General features: G+C 42.3%; 1 protein-coding gene across 4 annotated transcripts in view; it reads left to right on the plus strand.

Annotated features, from left to right (window-relative positions):
* Positions 1-18,400, plus strand: part of scube3 (signal peptide, CUB domain, EGF-like 3) — a 102,855-nt gene extending 84,455 nt beyond the window's left edge. For 3 of the 4 annotated variants that reach the window (XM_052057096.1, XM_052057098.1, XM_052057099.1), the window contains 15 exons: positions 887-1,009; positions 5,720-5,836; positions 11,370-11,492; positions 11,617-11,733; positions 12,377-12,472; positions 12,559-12,675; positions 13,225-13,386; positions 13,479-13,682; positions 14,215-14,376; positions 14,459-14,626; positions 14,715-14,876; positions 14,952-15,149; positions 15,226-15,378; positions 15,461-15,540; positions 15,967-18,400. In XM_052057096.1, coding sequence (XP_051913056.1) covers positions 887-1,009; positions 5,720-5,836; positions 11,370-11,492; positions 11,617-11,733; positions 12,377-12,472; positions 12,559-12,675; positions 13,225-13,386; positions 13,479-13,682; positions 14,215-14,376; positions 14,459-14,626; positions 14,715-14,876; positions 14,952-15,149; positions 15,226-15,378; positions 15,461-15,540; positions 15,967-16,119 — 2,135 coding nt within the window. In that variant the 3' untranslated portion in view covers positions 16,120-18,400. The remainder of the gene's footprint in view (positions 1-886; positions 1,010-5,719; positions 5,837-11,369; positions 11,493-11,616; positions 11,734-12,376; positions 12,473-12,558; positions 12,676-13,224; positions 13,387-13,478; positions 13,683-14,214; positions 14,377-14,458; positions 14,627-14,714; positions 14,877-14,951; positions 15,150-15,225; positions 15,379-15,460; positions 15,541-15,966) is intronic. The other variant, XM_052057097.1, reaches the window with a different exon arrangement.
* The last annotated feature ends 19 nt before the right edge of the window (positions 18,401-18,419 follow it).

Genomic DNA, 18,419 nt, shown 5'->3' on the forward strand with positions numbered 1-18,419 from the left:
GATGCTTTCAAGACTAAACTGTGGTCTCAAGCTCCACTTTCCATTTTAGTTACAGCAATTTTCATCCTGGTAATAGCTTTCCAAGTCAGAGAGCCCCTCAACTCAAGCAACCAGGCAGCCTTATTAATATGAACTCCCAATAGAATAAAATGAGCATTATATCAGGATACTGAGGAAACAAATGTTCTGCTGAAAGACGGTGAAAAAAAAATTGGCTTCCTGCAGCTGGCAATAGCACACGAACAACTCTAATAAGAGTCCATCTTCTGGTGTTTGGTTTGAGAGTGAAGAGCAGGAAAATAAACGCAGGCAGCACTGGCGCAGGAGGACTGCAGCTCGTTGCGTGTCGGCCACTTCTGAAGAGCCGAATGGATCAAGGACAGAATTATTTTGTTCCATTTTGGAGACGTTCGTTTTAGCAGATGATGCAAACGCATTTGTAACAATTATTCAAGATGGACCCGAATCAGTGCCAAGGCAAAACAATCAACCAGGCGGCGATGGACAAATGACATATTGATAAGGTATTGGCTGATGATATAAAGTGCTCACAAATCAGAAGAAGATGGCTTATGAGGATTTGGAGGCTGGGGTAAATCATTAAAACCTAACGCATGCAGGTTGCAGTATTTTCTGCTTCAAGAGATCAGTTGGGATGTGTAAAGTATGACATGTACCTGCATGAATATATTGATGGAATACATTGATGGTACTTTCAATTAGGGCGGTGTGACATGGCCTTAAAATAAATGTTGCTTCATCGGGACACTAGAAGGTGGTGGGACATTAGTTCATACGTCCCAGATAGCTACAAAAAATTGGAATTGCAAGTTCAGCTTTTGTCATATTATTGTGTTTGACCTCTCCGCCGGTTTCCCTCTTGCAGACATTGATGAGTGCCGTCTTAACAACGGGGGTTGTGACCATGTGTGTCGGAACACAGTGGGCAGCTTTGAGTGCAGCTGCAAAAAAGGCTACAAGCTGTTGACCAATGAAAGAACATGTCAAGGTAGGTACCGTATTCACTTTAACCGCGAAAGCAACAATATGTGGTAACCGTGCCTTCACATCAGAGTTTCATATCATGATTAATGTCAGTGGAAATGGCATGGCCTTGTAGCGTTTGTCCAAATCTTGATGCACGCTATGATAGTAAGACATGCAGGACTATAAACTGGACCCCCACTTTCCGCCACATTTACATTAACCTACTGACAAGTTCATTCATATTGTAAAATGACAATGAGAAAATCACTGAATGATAGCCTCTCGAACTGAGCTGTACAACGGTGAATCGAATCATAATCTCACTGAATCGATTGTTCCACCTTCAAATAAACCGTCTTTCAATCATAACACATCCCGTTTACCAAGATATCTTTCGCATTGCCTTTTATTCAACAGATGCACAGCCCGAAATAATTGTTTTGGCCTCAGTGAAAAACAGTGAATACCGGTAGCTGAGATCCTTAGCAAATACCAAAGGATTGGTTCCCCACAAGTATCCGTGAAAATGCAAACGAGCACAGCATATTCATTGGCTTGGCTTCAGAGCATGTCTTTGTAGGTGAACAAATCCAAGTCAATTGCCTTGCATTATGACCAATTTTGAAGATTTTTTTTTTTACGCTTCACAAATGCAGCAAGGAAACGACAATCACAAAAAAAGAATTCCTTGATTATATTTTAAAGCAAACAATATACCACAAACAAAACGTCTGCTGTGGCAGTTCACAGGTGTTGTAAATTACGGTTCTGACCCTAAAACCTCCCGTTGTTGGATAAATCAATCCACCTCAAGAACATCTGGTAGAAGACGGCAAGCAGCCTGGAACTACTGAGATGAGTTGTGCCTCATGCCGAGTCGAAAAACACAAGACATGCGATTCTTTAATCTTCTGCTTTTTACTCATGTGGTCAGTCATTCTGCCGCCTGGCTCACACAAGTGTCTCACATTTGGTTTCCAGCACAAACAGATAAACATCGTATGTGTGAAAAGAAAACAGCGTGTCTGTGCGTGTGCTTCAGACACTTTCTTATTTGGAAGCAAGCCTATTTTTGGTGCAAGGTTTTTCTCTTGGTTATTTGGAAGCCTCACATAGATAAGTGAGAAAACGTATGCAGGTCTAACCACAAATGTCAGGTGGCGTTCTTTTTTATATCAGTCTTTGGATTAAATAGTTTTTGTCATGATTCGGTTTAGGGACCAAAAGGTGGCACTGTAGGGTTCCCCTGGCAGCTGCACACCTGTTGGTCATAGGTAATCGGGCTTTTAAAAGGACTCCTAGCCTGAACACTAGGTGTTGGGTCATTGTTGCTTCTTGCTACTTTCATGTTCGTTTCAGTCATGTTTAGTTCAGTGTTATGTTTTAGCTTCAGTCCTGTTTTGGTCATGTTTTTGTTATTGAGAGTTTTTAGTTTCTGCCATGGTTTTTGTTTGTTACTTTGGACTTTGTTTAAGATTTAGTTTTCTTGTTTTAAATACAATTCTTCAAATACAGCTTGCTCCTCTCTCCTGCCTGCTTTTTTGGGGGGTCCACCACCACCTTGCAACGTGACAGTTTTGTCTGATAACTCTACATATGTATCTCATCATTCTCTGCCTCACTCATCTCATTCTTTCTCCCGAATTCAATTAGCTTCAATTCCTTCAGTCATTTAGATGCCTCAAAAAAGAAAAAAGAGCGAGAGAGAGAGAGACAGACAGAATTTATTTGGCGTCTGCGCCATCACTGAGGCAGGTCATAGAAACTAAAAACCTACTCATAACATAACAAGGTATGAATGCAAAGGCTTGCTTGAAAATAAAAGCATTGACGCAATTTTAATTGACTTCGTAAGCTTTTATTTTGAAGTTGGCCCGCCCGGTAGCGTGACGTCTGGCTTGATTGACCTTCTCGACATTTTGGCTTAACTCATCTCGGTTTTAGTCCCATTACATAGTTGCTGCCAAAATCAACACAAGGCAATTTTGAAGTCATATTCAATCGCTGATTGAGGAAGTCAAGAAACCGCAAGTTAATAGCACCGTCATTTTATGATACAACAGACGTCCCGTTAGCGGAAGTGTAAAAAATGACGCACGAAACACGAGTTGCATTCATATGCAGTCGGACGTTTTACTCCATTAAAAAAAAAATTAACAAAGACAGTATTTGTTACCTATAACTACATATACATTTATATGTAGTTTACTTAATGGTCTGCTGTTACACACCTAATTTACCTAGAAACAGTCAAATGAGGAGAGTGCCGGTACTTATTTTTTATCCGCCTTAAAGCATGTGGTCAAACGAAATCTGTCAAGAACTCGGACATTGAAATAAATGATTCTCTTTTTTCCACTGCAATCGATGAGTTGTGTCAGCTGTTACCATCATGAATCACAATAGTCATTAACTTGCCTCTATGTTGTCCTTAATTCACAAGAAAATATATTCCACATTTTACATTGTTTAATGTGGAATACAATAAAGCTTTTCAAAAGTTGGTCCGTGCAATGGAAATAAGAAGATCAAGGGTTTGGAAGTGGCTAACCTCATCTAAAAATTCTGCAGCAAGCAAGTGAGCAACGGAGATTGACTTTTTTTTTTTCAGGCTAGGTCTACACGCTGAGTATCATGACTTGCCCTGCAGTAGTCGACGCTGAGGCCTCTGTGGTATCGAATACATTTAAATAACAGTTTAGTGTCTCTGTGGGGTGTTGAAATGCGTAAAGTCAATTCTAAAGTTATCTTGGTTTAAACAGTCACGGTACTTCCTTGCTGTCAGTGGACCGTGACCTATATATCAGGATGAGGCATGTCTGCTGAACCCATGCCAGCATTCCTCCAAACTCAATGCCCTCCTATGTTTCGTCTGCTTCCCCCTTCTAATCCCATGTGAGGGCGGTCCGGGACACGTTCTTCACATCTCATGATTGCTCCACAGATGACGTCTGCGGAGGCGTACTTACCTAAAGTGGCACTACCTGACGCTTGTTTGTTTGTTTTTTAGATTTTTAACTTGCAAAATGATGGCTTGTACTTTGATTTATTGATTTGATCTCATTTTGTGATTTCTAACATTTTCAGTCTTTTGGCTGCACACAATGAATAATTGGAATCAGATAATGTTGTGTGTTGTGACGTTGCCCTGCCCAAGTCCTGCATGCTTCACCTGAGCTGACTGGTAAATAGGGGTTGTGGGGAGTCCCAGATGCCTTGGAGAATACACTCAGCAGCATAAATTACATAAAGAGAAGTTGTGCATCAACAATTGCTACACCTGATTTCGTCAGCACTCTTAAATCTCATCATGGCTAAGATTGCGCAGTTGACATTGTGCTGTGCGTAAATAAAGCTTAATAATCCTAAAAGAAATCCACACAGAAACACAGACTTGGGTCACAACCGCAACCATCTCGTTACCTCTGCGTCCCCCGTCCTAGATGCATAATTTTCCCGCAGGACGCACAGTTCCGCCATTGTTGTTTTGATCACACGTTAAGTATTCTCGCGAGACGAGATTGGCGAGATCGGCAGACGATTGCCAAGTTGTGTAACATTAAAACAAGTGTTGCGAAAGTTTATTGCGGAGATATCACAGAGGAAGCAACTAAAGTTGGATAGTTTTTTTGCGATAATAAGTTGACTTTGAGAAAGGCTTGCATAATTGGAAGCAGAGTAAAGAGAAGAGAATTTATGAACTCAAAGATTGAACCATGGGATGAAATAAGAACCTATTTCTCAGCAAATCTTGTATGCCTGAATTATTACAATTTTTGCAGCATTTGTTTATAAGAAATAAACCTATTATCATTGTATATTGTTGTTGTTTGTGTTTTTATCATATGCAATTGAATAAGTAGACTATTTCAGAATTCGAAATTTGGGACTCTAAATGCATAATGGGACTCATACTTTTTTGATCAGCGAGTCCCTGGAACTCGCAGGGCTCAAACTATAAAATTATCACTGCGACAGGTAACAACAGTATTTTCACTTTGATGATTGTACAACACAATAGTGTCAAGGTATACCTCTGAAGCAAATATTCAATCAGTGCTTTGGCTAAATGCCCTAAATTTTCCTCCCAAAACCAAATTTTCAGAATACCAAGGCCACAAGGCTTTATTTATATCATGTGTTTCCTATGGTGGACACCACGGTCACTATTTAACCGTTGTCATTGATTTCCTTGTATAACCATCTGATCCTTGAGCCCAAAGTGACTGACTTACAAAAGTCGCAAATGTGTTACAGGAAGATCGGTTTTGCACAGAATTCAAAAAGTGACACGTGATTTTTGAGCAACTGTCACTCTGGCGTGACATCTTGACATAGGCTAGTGCAGCGCAATCTCTGGGCCTTTATTGTGTATTTTAGAATGTGGGGCGGGCGGGGGGGGGCAGTATTGACAGGCTCTCAGAGAGAAGAAAGAAAATGCTCTTGGGCAACTATTATCACCTGACTCCTGCTTCTACTCCTTGCCATTTCCAAAAGTATATTTTGAAAATTCCATTTTGCCGCATCAAAATGGAAAACATCGTGACTGTAGGAGGGCAATTACAGCAACAGGCGTGGGAGCAAAGGTCCAAAGCTTTGTTGTTGTTATTTCGATGTGGCCCATTGAAATGCATGATAAACAATACAGAGAGAGGAAATTGGACTGGCTCCTGCCCTTTGTGGTTTCTGAGTGATGGTAACATTTCTAACTGTCTCTCTCCATCTTGTGCAGACATCGACGAGTGCTCCTTTGACCGCACCTGCGACCATTTCTGTGTCAACTCTGCAGGAAGTTTCCAGTGCCTTTGTCACAAGGGCTACGTCCTCTATGGCCTGGCGCACTGTGGAGGTGAGACGGTGGCACTTTTTTGTTTCTTTCCTACATGTGTAAATCTGCTGTCCATAACCCTGCGCCTCTTAAAAGCCTCAATGAGTTTCTCTCATGTTGAACAGGAAGTACGCACTCCAGGCAGATTGATTTATTCATAAAAGGGTGTTATCATGTTAAAGCTTTCTGCTTTAATCCGCATGCCATGCAAGCTCCCAATTGTACAGAGGTGAATGTATGCCAAATGCTCTGCTTGCCCTTGAAGAGATTTTTAAGTGTTCTTTTGAAAGGGAAAAAAAAGTCCCTTTTGTAATTAGATTCAAGTCTTAATAGCAGCAAACTAACAAATCATCTTTGTTTATTTCCATGGTTTCAGGGTGTGAAGGCTTGACGCCGTCCAACTCATTAATCTGAATGTCACCACATGGAGAATGTCAACATAAAAAAAGTCCTTGCATGCAACCGCATCGAAAGACAAAATGTAACTAAATGCTGGCCGTGATGGATTGCCCAGTTCAAGCGGGTTTAAGTCTCTGCAAGTTGATTTTCGAATAGACTAAAAGGAGCACAAACAGGTGGCTGCCCGGAAGGCAGGAAATCAATCTTAATCTTACGCTACACTTGGCAGCAATGTAAAGCAAAGGTGATTTGTGCTGTAGTTAATTGACGAAAACATGTTTGCAAAAAAAGTCTTTGGCTACTTCACTTCAAGGTGGAGCGTGACCTGTGACAACACACTACTCTAGACGAGATAGCCCAGAGAGTAAGTTGGGAGGTGTGAATGTTCTGAGGGAAGAGTTCTTGGACTTCCCTATGCCGCAGGGAGGGGAGGAGCCCGGCCCGGGTCCCTCGTAATCAATTGGGTAAGCCAAGCTCGGTAGCTGGGGGAGCCCCGCATGACGCAGATTATTATTCTTATTTTTTGCATTACATTTGCATTACCCTGACGTACGTGACGTATCAAGTGTCGATGGCAAATTAACTTGAGTTCTCGCAGCTATGAGATGCATTGTTCAGCAGTGCACGAGCCGCGAATCAAACGTTGGCTTTCTCAGGCTGCTGATGACATAATCGCTGGCTCTGCCCAGGGCTAACTAGTCATTTGCCCAGGGCAAACAGTCACCGACCCCTTGTATACGGTCACCAAGCATCCCTTGTGATATAACAATTCAAGATACTATAATTACGTAACATAACAAATACAATACAAAGCAGTCTAAAATATAACTCACCCAATAATTATTATCTTTTACAATTGAGCAGTAAGTATAGTGAATTATTTTTCTCCTATTACATAATGGACTCCAATAACTGGCCCACGTAATATTCTTGACATTATGTTACAAATCTGGAAATTCTGACAAATTGTTCTGGGAGTGAATTTCAATAGGTCGGCAGCTTTTGGGGGTTTTCTCATCTTGTCCATTGTTTGTTTTTTGGGGGTTTTTTTCAACCTTGCTAATTTCTGATCCCTAGTGTGTTTCCTCTAGTGCACCGGAGTCAAACTCGAGGCCCGGGGGCCTATGTACAAGGGCGACACTGCCGATCCACAGTCTATACTACTGTTGAATATCCAGCAACATAAGTGTCACTTAACATGACCTCTAAGTGCATGTACAAAGCCTCACTAGAACGCACTAACAAGAGCATTCCACCAACATGGCAAATACACAAATGGTAAATGTTATCCATCATCATTTCGACACTTCTGAGCTTATTCCTTTCTCCTCATATTATTATAGCACAGTAATCCCTCATTTATCGCGGTTAATGGAGACCAAAACCACCGATAAAAGAAAATCCGCGAAGTAGCGACCAATAAACATATACAGGTAATTATTTTTTTTAAGTGTACAAACATTCCGCGAGAAGCTGCAAAACAACAGCGAGTCACATTGAGCAACATATACACAGTACTGTACTCCATGTATATATAAAAAAAAGGAATATAATTTTTGAAAAAATCCGCGATGCACTGAAGCCGCGATAAACAAACCCCGCAATAGCGAGGGATTACTGTACATAACTTTTGAGGCCCGCCTACTAAATTCCTGAGATATCTTGGGAACATTGTGGCCCTTCCCTAACAATTATGCAACATTTTCTTTATTCGTTATTATCTATATGACCTCATATAAGTTTTGCGCATTTCAAGCATTTATACCAATAAATAACGAGCTGAAATATTAGAATAAGCTTCAGTCTGTACCGGGAGGTGACTGTGACACATGGGAAGATGCCATTGACTCTGTGTAAAATGCAAAAGTGATGGCTCACACTGCAAAATGTCTGTCTATTGAAGGATTAAACAGCACTGGCATTGGATTGGTAGGCCTTTTTCTCCCATGATGGACCAGACCGACATCGACGATGTGCTACCATTGTTTACAGCACTGGTGATGAATGGCTTTGCCAGGCTTTTCATCGCTGCTTTCGGAACTATTAGATGACCCCCGGAGATTTATTGAGCTCCCCGCTGTACGCCCTCACTCCCCGCTCATAACTAAGCTGAGCTTGCTCCCGCTGTGTTTCATCTACCCCAAAATATCGGCGCAAGCCGGGCTCTGTGTTTATTAATCGGCTCGCACTCAACAAACCCAGTCGGGTCGGCGACCTGCTGCCAAGTATTGTGCTGAGACCTGTCGGCATTCTTTCCCAAGTGAGAGTTCATCCAGGCATTCTCCTCTTCACCTCACCAAACACTCTGCTTGCTTTTTGCTTATCTGCTAAGAAAATACACTCGGTGCTGTTGTGACTTCGGACCTCCACAAAGCATGTTTCAAAGTCGTCCCGGTTTCACAGAGCGAAGCTTTAGCCTCGGCACAAATACATTCCTGGGGTGTCTGTGCGTTTATTCATATTTATATGAAAACCATATCAAAAAAGTCTTGAGCCACAATAGTCTCTGTTTCATCACTTCAACAATGGGAGCAACACGTTGTAATATTCCCTAAAGTTGACCAAACAATTCCATGAAGTCAGTCACTCTCGATGGTTGAGGCGTAGGTTCCAAATTTCAATTGATCTTCTGTCTTCATCCCTCTTGACTGGTCTGTGTGCGTGAAAAGGAAAAAGGCCTAAAGGGATTTGCAGAAAGGTCAGCAGAGATCCATTTGATTGTATGTCAAGTATGGAAGAAAATAAAATAAGTCAAAACAACAGTTTCTGCCAGATGAGCGGCGCTGCCATCAGATGTTCATTAAAGCTCTTCGTCCTTAAAATCTAGTGCTTTGATGCGGAGGGTAAGCAGCACATCTCTCGCCATGTTTCCAAGTCGCTCTGGGCGACATGTTGGCAGGCTGCACTTGATGAAGTCATCATCCTCTTCGGGGAATGAAGAGACACATAGACATTTTTTTGGTTTTTGTTTTTAATTGCGGTGAATGATTGAACGAGACAGGGATGGTCGTTTCATATCAACAGTCAGCATCATCAATCACTGACATTATCAGTAACTTGTACTCTTTTTCCTTCTTCTTTCTGTCGACCTGTAAACTGTCATCGGAGGTACTGGAAATATTCTTTTGGTATCAGTCCTCATGTTATAGACACTTCCATATACAGTATTCCCTCTTTACCATTTTTAGTGTTTCAGTCTTGCGATGTTCTGGCCATCAAATTGAAAGTGGACTGTGTGGACTGCAACTGCACACACACATTCCATTCCTCCATCATCCATTTTGTATACCATGCTCATAATTTTCAGGGTCACGGCGGGGTCTGGATCGATAGTGCGACTGACTATGGCTGGATTTACCCTGCAAGTCCAAGTGCCCAATTGCAGGGTATTTTTTCATTTATTTTTGGGGTGAATTGACCCCTCGTGCCAGCTGCAAAACTGTCGAGGCGATGAGAACCAATGCACTGTCTACACATAGCTTCACATTGATCTTCCCCTCATGTCAAATGCACATATGAAATGAACGATGTATTAACAATGATATGGCCTTGAAATAAAAACTCCCTCTTCTACTGTTATTTGCTTTATTTCTCCAAAACCAAACAAGCTTTGAAACAGTTCTTTTTCTCCCCCAGCAATAACAATCTCCCCCAACTTCCACAGCAATATTTGAAATAAATATTTTTTTCTTGACCCCCCCCAAAAAATTATTTATTGATTATTCATCATTTATACATTCATATTTAGTATGCACAACAATTTAACATCTTAAAATTATATTTTATATTTCACATCTCAGCTAGTTGGTAAAAATGTAATCTTTAGAGCATAGGTGGGCAAACTACGCCCCGCGGGCCGGATCCGGCCCCTTTGTCTTTTTAATCCGTCCCGCCGAAGATTGGTGCACAATTAAGGTTTGATTGCATTCATTTCCTTTGGACTTGTAATGACAGGTATTTCAACACCAGGTGGCGCAGTTACTTCAACTTGCAGAGCACAGGGAGGGAGGGGAAGACGAAGAAACGAAGAAAGAGGGAGAGAGTAATGACCATGGAAGGGAATCTGATTAATCGCAGCGGGTAACAAAGTACGAAACATTCAGGAGACGCCCGCAGTCGAAAAGACTCAAATCTACAAGACTTTGAAAAACATGGAAGTGATTCTTACTCAGTCCGATTCTGGCAATTTCCATGCTCAGAGTGAATTGCTTGTGGCTTGAGTAAATGAACATTTCCGAGAATGGTTTGATTGTTATCGTGTTAAAAACTTTCCGCAAACAGGACCGCTAATAAGAGTCGGAGAGCAGTCAAATGTGTAGAGCGTGAACAACAGGGGGCTCAGTACACATCCTTGAGGAGAACCGATGCTGAGTGTGATGGTGGAGGAGAATATTACATTATTACTGGCATACAAAGACATTGTGCTATCTTCTTTATTTTCGATTTCTAACTTTTGGCCCGGCCCTCCACAATATTTTCTGCTTCTCATTTGCCCCCCCCCCCCCGGGAAAATAATTGCCCACCCCTGCTTTAGAGTAACAACCGCCCCTTTCATATTTTTTTTTTCATCAAGTAGAGTTGTGCAGGTGAGCTAAGAAGACTTTGGCAAAATATTAACTGTACATATTTATGGTTTGGAAGCCTCTACCTCGAGTCAAAACTTTCCAACATAATCCATAAAATCATAAATGCTTTTGAAAGGGATACTAAATGCACCTTATCGTATGCCTTTGAAAATGTTCACATGATTGACGAGGTGATTGCCTTTCACCGGGAAACCAGTGTGACCGTGTGATTCCGCTCATGTTGGCTGTTTATAAAGTTAAAAGGAAAACCAGATGGCTACAAACAGCTGGAGAGGTTGGAAAAGTCCCTGATTTAGTTTTTGGGTTTTTTTTAACTTGCTGCTGGTTGTCAGCAGCCATTTTGTTCGAACAAGTATGAACTTGTTTGGGCTCCAGAAGCCACTGAAAATAATCCATTCAAACATAAAATCGTCATGAGCAAAAAACAAAACAAAACCCCAAACTAATCAATAGAACTGACTCATCCCTGGCGTTGGTGAAGTGCTATCACCCCCTCCCCCTCCACCCCTGGTGAGATGCAAAGCCGTTGTCCATAATGTACATCCAATCAATGTATCCTGTATTTTCAGATATCGATGAATGCAGTATAAACCGAGGAGGATGCAAATATGGATGCATTAACACTCTGGGGAGCTACGAATGTACCTGCCCACCTGGATACAAGTTGCACTGGAACAGGAAGGACTGTATCGGTACGTAGCACTACTGCCCTCTAGCGGTAAAGAAAAAATGTGTTCCGAGCTCTGCAAACTCAACCTGAGTTTATTTTCCCAGAGTTGTTTGATTTTTACAGTTCTGTCTTGTGTCTCTCCTCAGAGTTGGTGAAATGTCCTCCAGGCCTTGTCGCCCCCAAGGCTACTCTCACCTGTAGCAAAACGGGCAAGAAAGAGAGCTGCTCACTCACATGTGCCTCCAAAGCACACTACTTGGCTGGTATGTTTGCTGCAAAACGCTACACAAGTGATTTTTGGAATTTTTTATACTAGGTACCCCCCTAAAAATACCTCATGCAGTAGCATTAGTAGTAGGAGTAGACTAGTACGTCAAGAGGTTTTATTCCGAAAAAAAATTAATTGAATATAATAAACCACTATCATAAAATGTAGGCTTTAAACATCAACACTGCACTTTAATGTAGGAAAATCAAGCAAAGTGATCAATAATACTAGTGATTCTATTAAAATGTATTGAACAAATACAAATAAAAATTATTATATTATAAAATACAAAGATTATAAAATACAAAGATTAAACACAAATTAAACACAAATGCAAATATATTGTACTTGTGCACTGGCTCCCAATCAGCTATAGAATAGGTATTTAAATTCTGGTCTGTAAATCACTGCATGGTTTAGGTTCCTGATTACATGAAAGAAATACTAATGGAATACAAACTCAGTGGGACTCTGCAGTCTGCACACTTGGGTCTTTCTAGTGTGTGTGTGTGAATGTGTGTGTTTGCATTGCTGCAAGCTTCTAATATGTTTGATTGTATTTTAGAATCACTTGTGTACCTGTAAACCCAATGTTTTTTTAAAATCTTAGTTTTACTTTTGTCTTTGTCTTCTCGAAGAGTCTGACAACAGCTACTCGGTGAGTTGCGGCATCCCCATCGTCAGAGGGAAGGCCCCCATCCGGCTCAACTCCAGCAGCAGTCAGAGCTGCATAGGTGGCACCCACCAAATCCTTTGCCTTTGTTCAGGGTGTTTACTATGATAGCTGCTTGTATCCTAGCTGCATTTGCTCCTTTTGTAGAAACTTTGGCGCCTCCAGTGAAGCAGACAGCATCTTTCAAGATAAAAAATGCTAAATGTCACCTGCACCCTAAACTGACTGGCAGGACAGAAGACAGGGGGCGGACCCTAGGACCAGGTCTGCCCTTATCTGTTGGATTCAAATACACTTAGCATTGAGCATCAACTGGAGTTGGACATTTCTGAGACATTTTGCACAAAATGTTGAGCTAAATCCACAAATGAATGAAGGTTAAAGGCTTATACATCACAGTTTATCATCGCGCATACATGCCAATATGTCGTGATTGTCAAGTGAAGCTTGATGAAGCACTTGTGATCATTTTTGACTCCTATAGATTGCACTCTTGGTCTCGAGATGCATTGGAAATTTAATTATTTTTCATTGCACCAGCCTTTATCTTTAAGCCAAGAGCACCATCTGGAGGAGTAAAAAAAACAAAAACAAATGCTCCACGAAGTTTCATTTTTCCAGCACCATCAAGATGCATTGCGCATTTGGTTAGCGATACCATTACACCGGGGGGTCAAATAAGTGTGAGTACTTGCTGTACCTGTTTTAGCATTACACAATTTTCTTTAAGGTGCTGTAAAATCCTAAACGGAATGATAATATACTGATTGTAAATTTCTCAGCTGTACAATGGCTGACTGACTTTTTCCACAGGAGGTGGTCAGCCCTGCAATAATTGCTTGGTGACTTTTGTCAATCTCAAATGTGACTCGTCAAAGAAAGCGAAAGGGCGGCGTGCGCGCAACCCGGCTAACAAAGAGGTAACGCGCATAACTTTGGAGCTTGAAGCAGAGGTCAAAGCTGGCGACACAACAGGTCAGTCTTGTGGCATCACCGCAATGGGAAGCGGCCAGTATAATGTCTTCATAAATGTCGCTGCTTGGATGTATTCTCTCAAACCTTGCCAGGAAGTTGTAATCTCAGCTGCCTCAGACAACGTATGGAGAAGCAAGTCAAGACCTACATCAAGGCTCTGAAGAAGTCCATCAACCAAGAGCGATTCCTGATCAGAGTGGCTGGTTTGGAGTACGAGGTGGCCCAGAAACTTCCACAGGCTGCTCCCATTCAAGAGAACTGCGGCCCAGGCTCTGAAAAGGACAGTGGCCGATGCGGTAAGACTTCATGATTATTTACGCGTCTCCTTCACTTACCTTGACTTTGATCACTGAACGAGAGAAGGTTTTTCATATCAATGTAGCAATTTCAATCAAATTGTGATCAATTTAATATATTTGCTCACAGGCCCAGTTCATCAAATAAACAACTTTCAAACATCTTGCTGACTAGAAGGGCGTTCGTATATGATCCATCCATCCATGTATAAAGGTTCTTTTGAGACTCTTAGTGGTTTACCCTAAAAAAAAGATAATGATAATTATAATTTCAATGGCAGTCAGTCAGTTTTGGTATACGTAGATTGTCCCTGTTCGCGAGCCAGCCCAGTCCCCATCCCCACAAATAGTGGGGTGGCTCTACTATATAGTTTTGATTTCTGCCATCCTTGAATGGTCTTTTTTTTTTGTGCGTGGGAGCCCTTTGTTCAGGAATAAAAAAAATCTGAATATGTGGTTATTTTTTCATTGTTCAAACTAGTGATGAGCAAATGAACCTTTGTGAAGCACTGTTGTCGATTTTGTTTTTCAGTCAGGTGCTTGCCAGGCTCATACTATCACGGTGAGCAGGAACGTTGCATCCAGTGTCCGCCTGGCACCTTCCAGGAGAGGGAGGGGCAGCTGGCATGCGACCTGTGTCCAGGCAGCGACGGCCACGGGCCTGTGGGAGCCCGAAACATTTCATCGTGTGCAGGTAGCAAAAGCCCAACTTCCAGATTCTGTGCCAGTCGAACATTTCTCCTGCCAAACGTGATGTGGTGGTCTGCGCTCCACAGGCCAATGTCCCACCGGGTTCTTCTCAGGCGACGGCTTCAAGCCTTGCCAGCCGTGTCCCCAGGGCACATACCAGCCAGATTTAGGTCGGACTTTGTGCTTTCCTTGCGGGGGAGGACTGAGCAGCAAGCGTGAGGGTGCAAGCTCCTTTCATGATTGTGAGGTCAAAGGTGAGATGAGCGTGCATAAAAGCCATCCAAGAAAAAAAAAAGACACTTAGCTCGTCTGATTTTATGTGTGTCTTCATTGGTGCTGCAGTGCAGTGTTCTCCGGGTCACTACTACAACACCACAGTGCACAGGTGTATCCGCTGCCCAGTCGGAACCTATCAGACTGAGTTTCGGCAGAACTACTGTATTTCCTGCCCTGGAAACACCACCACAGATTTTGATGGTGCCACCAGTGTGTCGCAGTGCAAGAGTGAGTACACAAAAGACACTTTGAGGCTTCCGCTTTGGAGCCAGAATGTAATGCGTGGAGTTTGTGCATGTCTAGACAGGCAGTGTGGCGGCGAGATGGGCGAGTTTATGGGCTACATCGAGTCCCCTAACTACCCCGGTAATTACCCGGCCAACGTGGAGTGCATTTGGAACATCAACCCGCCCAGCAAGCGCAAGATCCTTATTGTGGTGCCCGAGATCTTCCTGCCCTCGGAGGACGAGTGCGGAGATGTGCTGGTGATGAGAAAGAACTGTGAGTATACCTACGCCCGTGACACCACCGCATCCATAAACTTGATTCATCATTGCCCTTTCTGTGCTCTTGCAAGGGTCAGCTACATCCATCACCACCTATGAGACATGTCAGACGTATGAGCGGCCCATCGCCTTCACGGCACGCTCCCGGCGCCTCTGGATTAATTTCAAGTCCAATGAGGCCAATAGTGCCAGGGGCTTTCAGATTCCCTACGTGACTTATGATGGTATGGTCTTCAAATGGTTCACAGCGCTCCTCGGCATTTCATGAGGTGACCAAGAGTAATGGTGTTGTCTGTGTAACTTCAGAGGACTATGAACAGCTGGTTGAGGACATCGTACGGGATGGAAGACTTTACGCTTCAGAGAACCATCAAGAAATCCTTAAGGTTAGCCCTGGTAGCCATTATTACTCTAAGCCGGGGAACATTGATCAATGACTGGAATTCCTGTGAAGCATTGAGGCTACATTAACTTTGGCCTTAACTCTGAAAAAAGAAATTGACCCTATTTAAACCCCTTTCGAACAATAGAATTCCTCTTCTACTACTTTGTGACTAATGGGCTGGGACAACACTGTGCTGCAACACTTTAGTCTTTATTCACATTAGTAGTAAATACTGGTCATTTTTTTTAAAAAGTAACTTGATTTTGGATGTGGAATAGATTAATTGCATTTCCATTCATTTTAATGGGAAACACTACCTCGATCTATGAACATTTCAGGTTACACATGGGCTCACGAAATCAAGTAAGTTCCTTACTTGAGATTCCGCAGTTTACAAATGCACTAACGACTCTTTTTCTGTTTGCAGGATAAAAAACTGATAAAGACTCTTTTTGACGTGCTGGCTCACCCAAACAACTACTTCAAGTACACCACTCGGGAGTCCAATGAGATGCTTCCCCGATCCTTCATACGTCTCATAAGCAGCAAAGTCTCTGCTTTCCTGCGACCATACAAGTAAACCCGCATCATCTGCAATTCACTAAACGCCCCTCCCCCCAACCCCTCCCTCGTCACCCACCTCTCCCCCTTCGCCTACCCCTCCCCCGTCACCCTTACTTACAGGCTACATCCCGCAACTCATAAAGGACTGCGACACACATATTACATCCTTTTTTGTAACCATCTTTTGATTTCCCTCGACAAACATGCAAAATGCTGAATATTTGTGTTGTTTGTCAAGTTTCCCTCGCACGTCCACAGTCCGGAGCGTACGCGTTTAGTGGGGATGTAGAATATGTGAGTGGGTTTGGTTTCCATTGTGTCGTGCATTGAGACCATTCAAACGGATAGAAACGGCTATTTGAGACAGTAGGAGTGATGATGTGTTAGAGCTTGGTGTTGTATTTGCTTAAATGACTGGTCTGTATTCCAGCGCCGACTGCGACCGTTAAGTATGCCTGTAAGTGTTGTGCAAGTGTTGTATAACCTTCGTTCCATCGTGTGTGTGTGTGTGTGTGTGCACGCGTGGGATGCGTGCGTTGGTGAGGATGTGTGCTTGTGTGTGCCTCCTCGAGGAGGAGCAGTTGCAAACTAATTCATGTCGCAGCTGCGTTCCAGCTCATTTAAAGCCTTACTATGTTTGAGCTCTTAGAGCAGTTTTACTGTTAAAACAGTTCATCTGCGCTGTCTAGACTGCACCAGCCTTTTCCAACACGCCCAGCATTTCTGTTGCTCTTTTTCTCCTATTTTTTCCCCCAAGGCAACTTTATAGCAAATACAAAAAAAAAGGTGGTTAATCAATCTAGGAACACAGAGGACATTTTTAGAAGACGAATAAGAAACTAAGTAGGAGAGCCACAGGAATGAGATGATGTGGAATGTTTCTGGGAGAGGGATTGAGAGTTGAATGTCTTTGAGGGACATGATGTTTGCTGCTTCTTGTAAAAGGTCACTTTAATTCTTCAATCTCATCTTGTCTTTCTCATGTACTCTACTCCTGAATAGTGTCAAGGTTCGAAGTTGAAAAGCAAGCAAAGAATTTCACGTTCTTCACTTGTTAGCTGACAGCAGGTTGATAATCCCATCACCTGCCTGTGGAGCAGGTCTGTGGTGTTTTTGACTTATAAATACCGAACATTAGCAAGACAAGGGTTGGATTCCACGAGGCCGACTCCTAGAATTACACCTGCACCGCTCCTCCCCTAAACTGCCGTGCCCATATCAAATCCAAAGACAGCCATCTCCCCAGCTCTTGTTTGATCTGTCCCAGTGCAGACAGCTCTTCCAAAGAGGGCCCACAAGGGCGGGCGGGTCACATTGTTGTGTGCACTAGATCGTGAGCCCATCCTTCTACCTTTATAATACACGTGCAATGAATACAAATAACACACACTCAATTTGGTTATAGTGACCCAAACTGATCTTTTGGAAAGCAGCACTGCTGACCCTTTGTATGACATGTTATGAGCAGAACTTAAGTGTCTTGTCTGCTCTTCTGCAGAGGGAGTCAAAGATGTCTTGAAACATACAGCAGTTTGAAAAAAAAGAATAGAAAATGTTCTTTGTGATCTCAGAACAGTGACAGCAACAGGGTATAATAATTTAACTTTAAAATCAAAGAACATTCCCATGATAGCTGATAAGCAATTTTGAGAGTGTGACGATAAGATCAAAACTTCATCTGGCTCTAAGCCACGTGGCCGTCACGGTTTGCTTTTGGCGCGTTTGTTATGAAGACTGGAAATGGCAAGCAGCTTGACTAGTTTAAAAACCCAATGTTATTTGCAGGGGATTCATTTGGCTGGGAGGCCCCCAAGAAATTGAATAAACATATTTCTTTTTCTTTTGTGTGTGTTCACATAGCCCACAATGCTATTGGTAACACCCTAACATACAGATTGTCATCATGGAGGGACATACGTTGCTAATTGTCAAACTTACTATAACTATCATAAAGGCATGGCCCGTATCCCCTCATGGGCAAAAACTCCCCTTCCTACCGGAATCAGCTTCTTTCCTGCAACCTGATTGATTTTTCCTTTCTCCTTTTTTTCTTTTTGGTTGAGATTGTTGCCTTTTAAAAGAGGGTTTGCTATGATGTATCATAGAGTCGATATTTGCACTTGAATTGTCATTGCTCATGTAAATGTCTGGATTTTGTATTGTCTTTTTAAATGAATGGAATTGGTGTTGTTTATTTTCTTGTAACTTGTTTGTTCATGAACGCTCACTAGCAGTTTAGCCTATAGATGATGATACACATGACATTATTGACAGTAAAGGACAAAAAAAAAAAACAATGTATAGAGGTGAACGCAA

Source organism: Hippocampus zosterae, chromosome 2, assembly GCF_025434085.1.
Source record: "Hippocampus zosterae strain Florida chromosome 2, ASM2543408v3, whole genome shotgun sequence".
Lineage (NCBI taxonomy): Eukaryota > Metazoa > Chordata > Actinopteri > Syngnathiformes > Syngnathidae > Hippocampus > Hippocampus zosterae.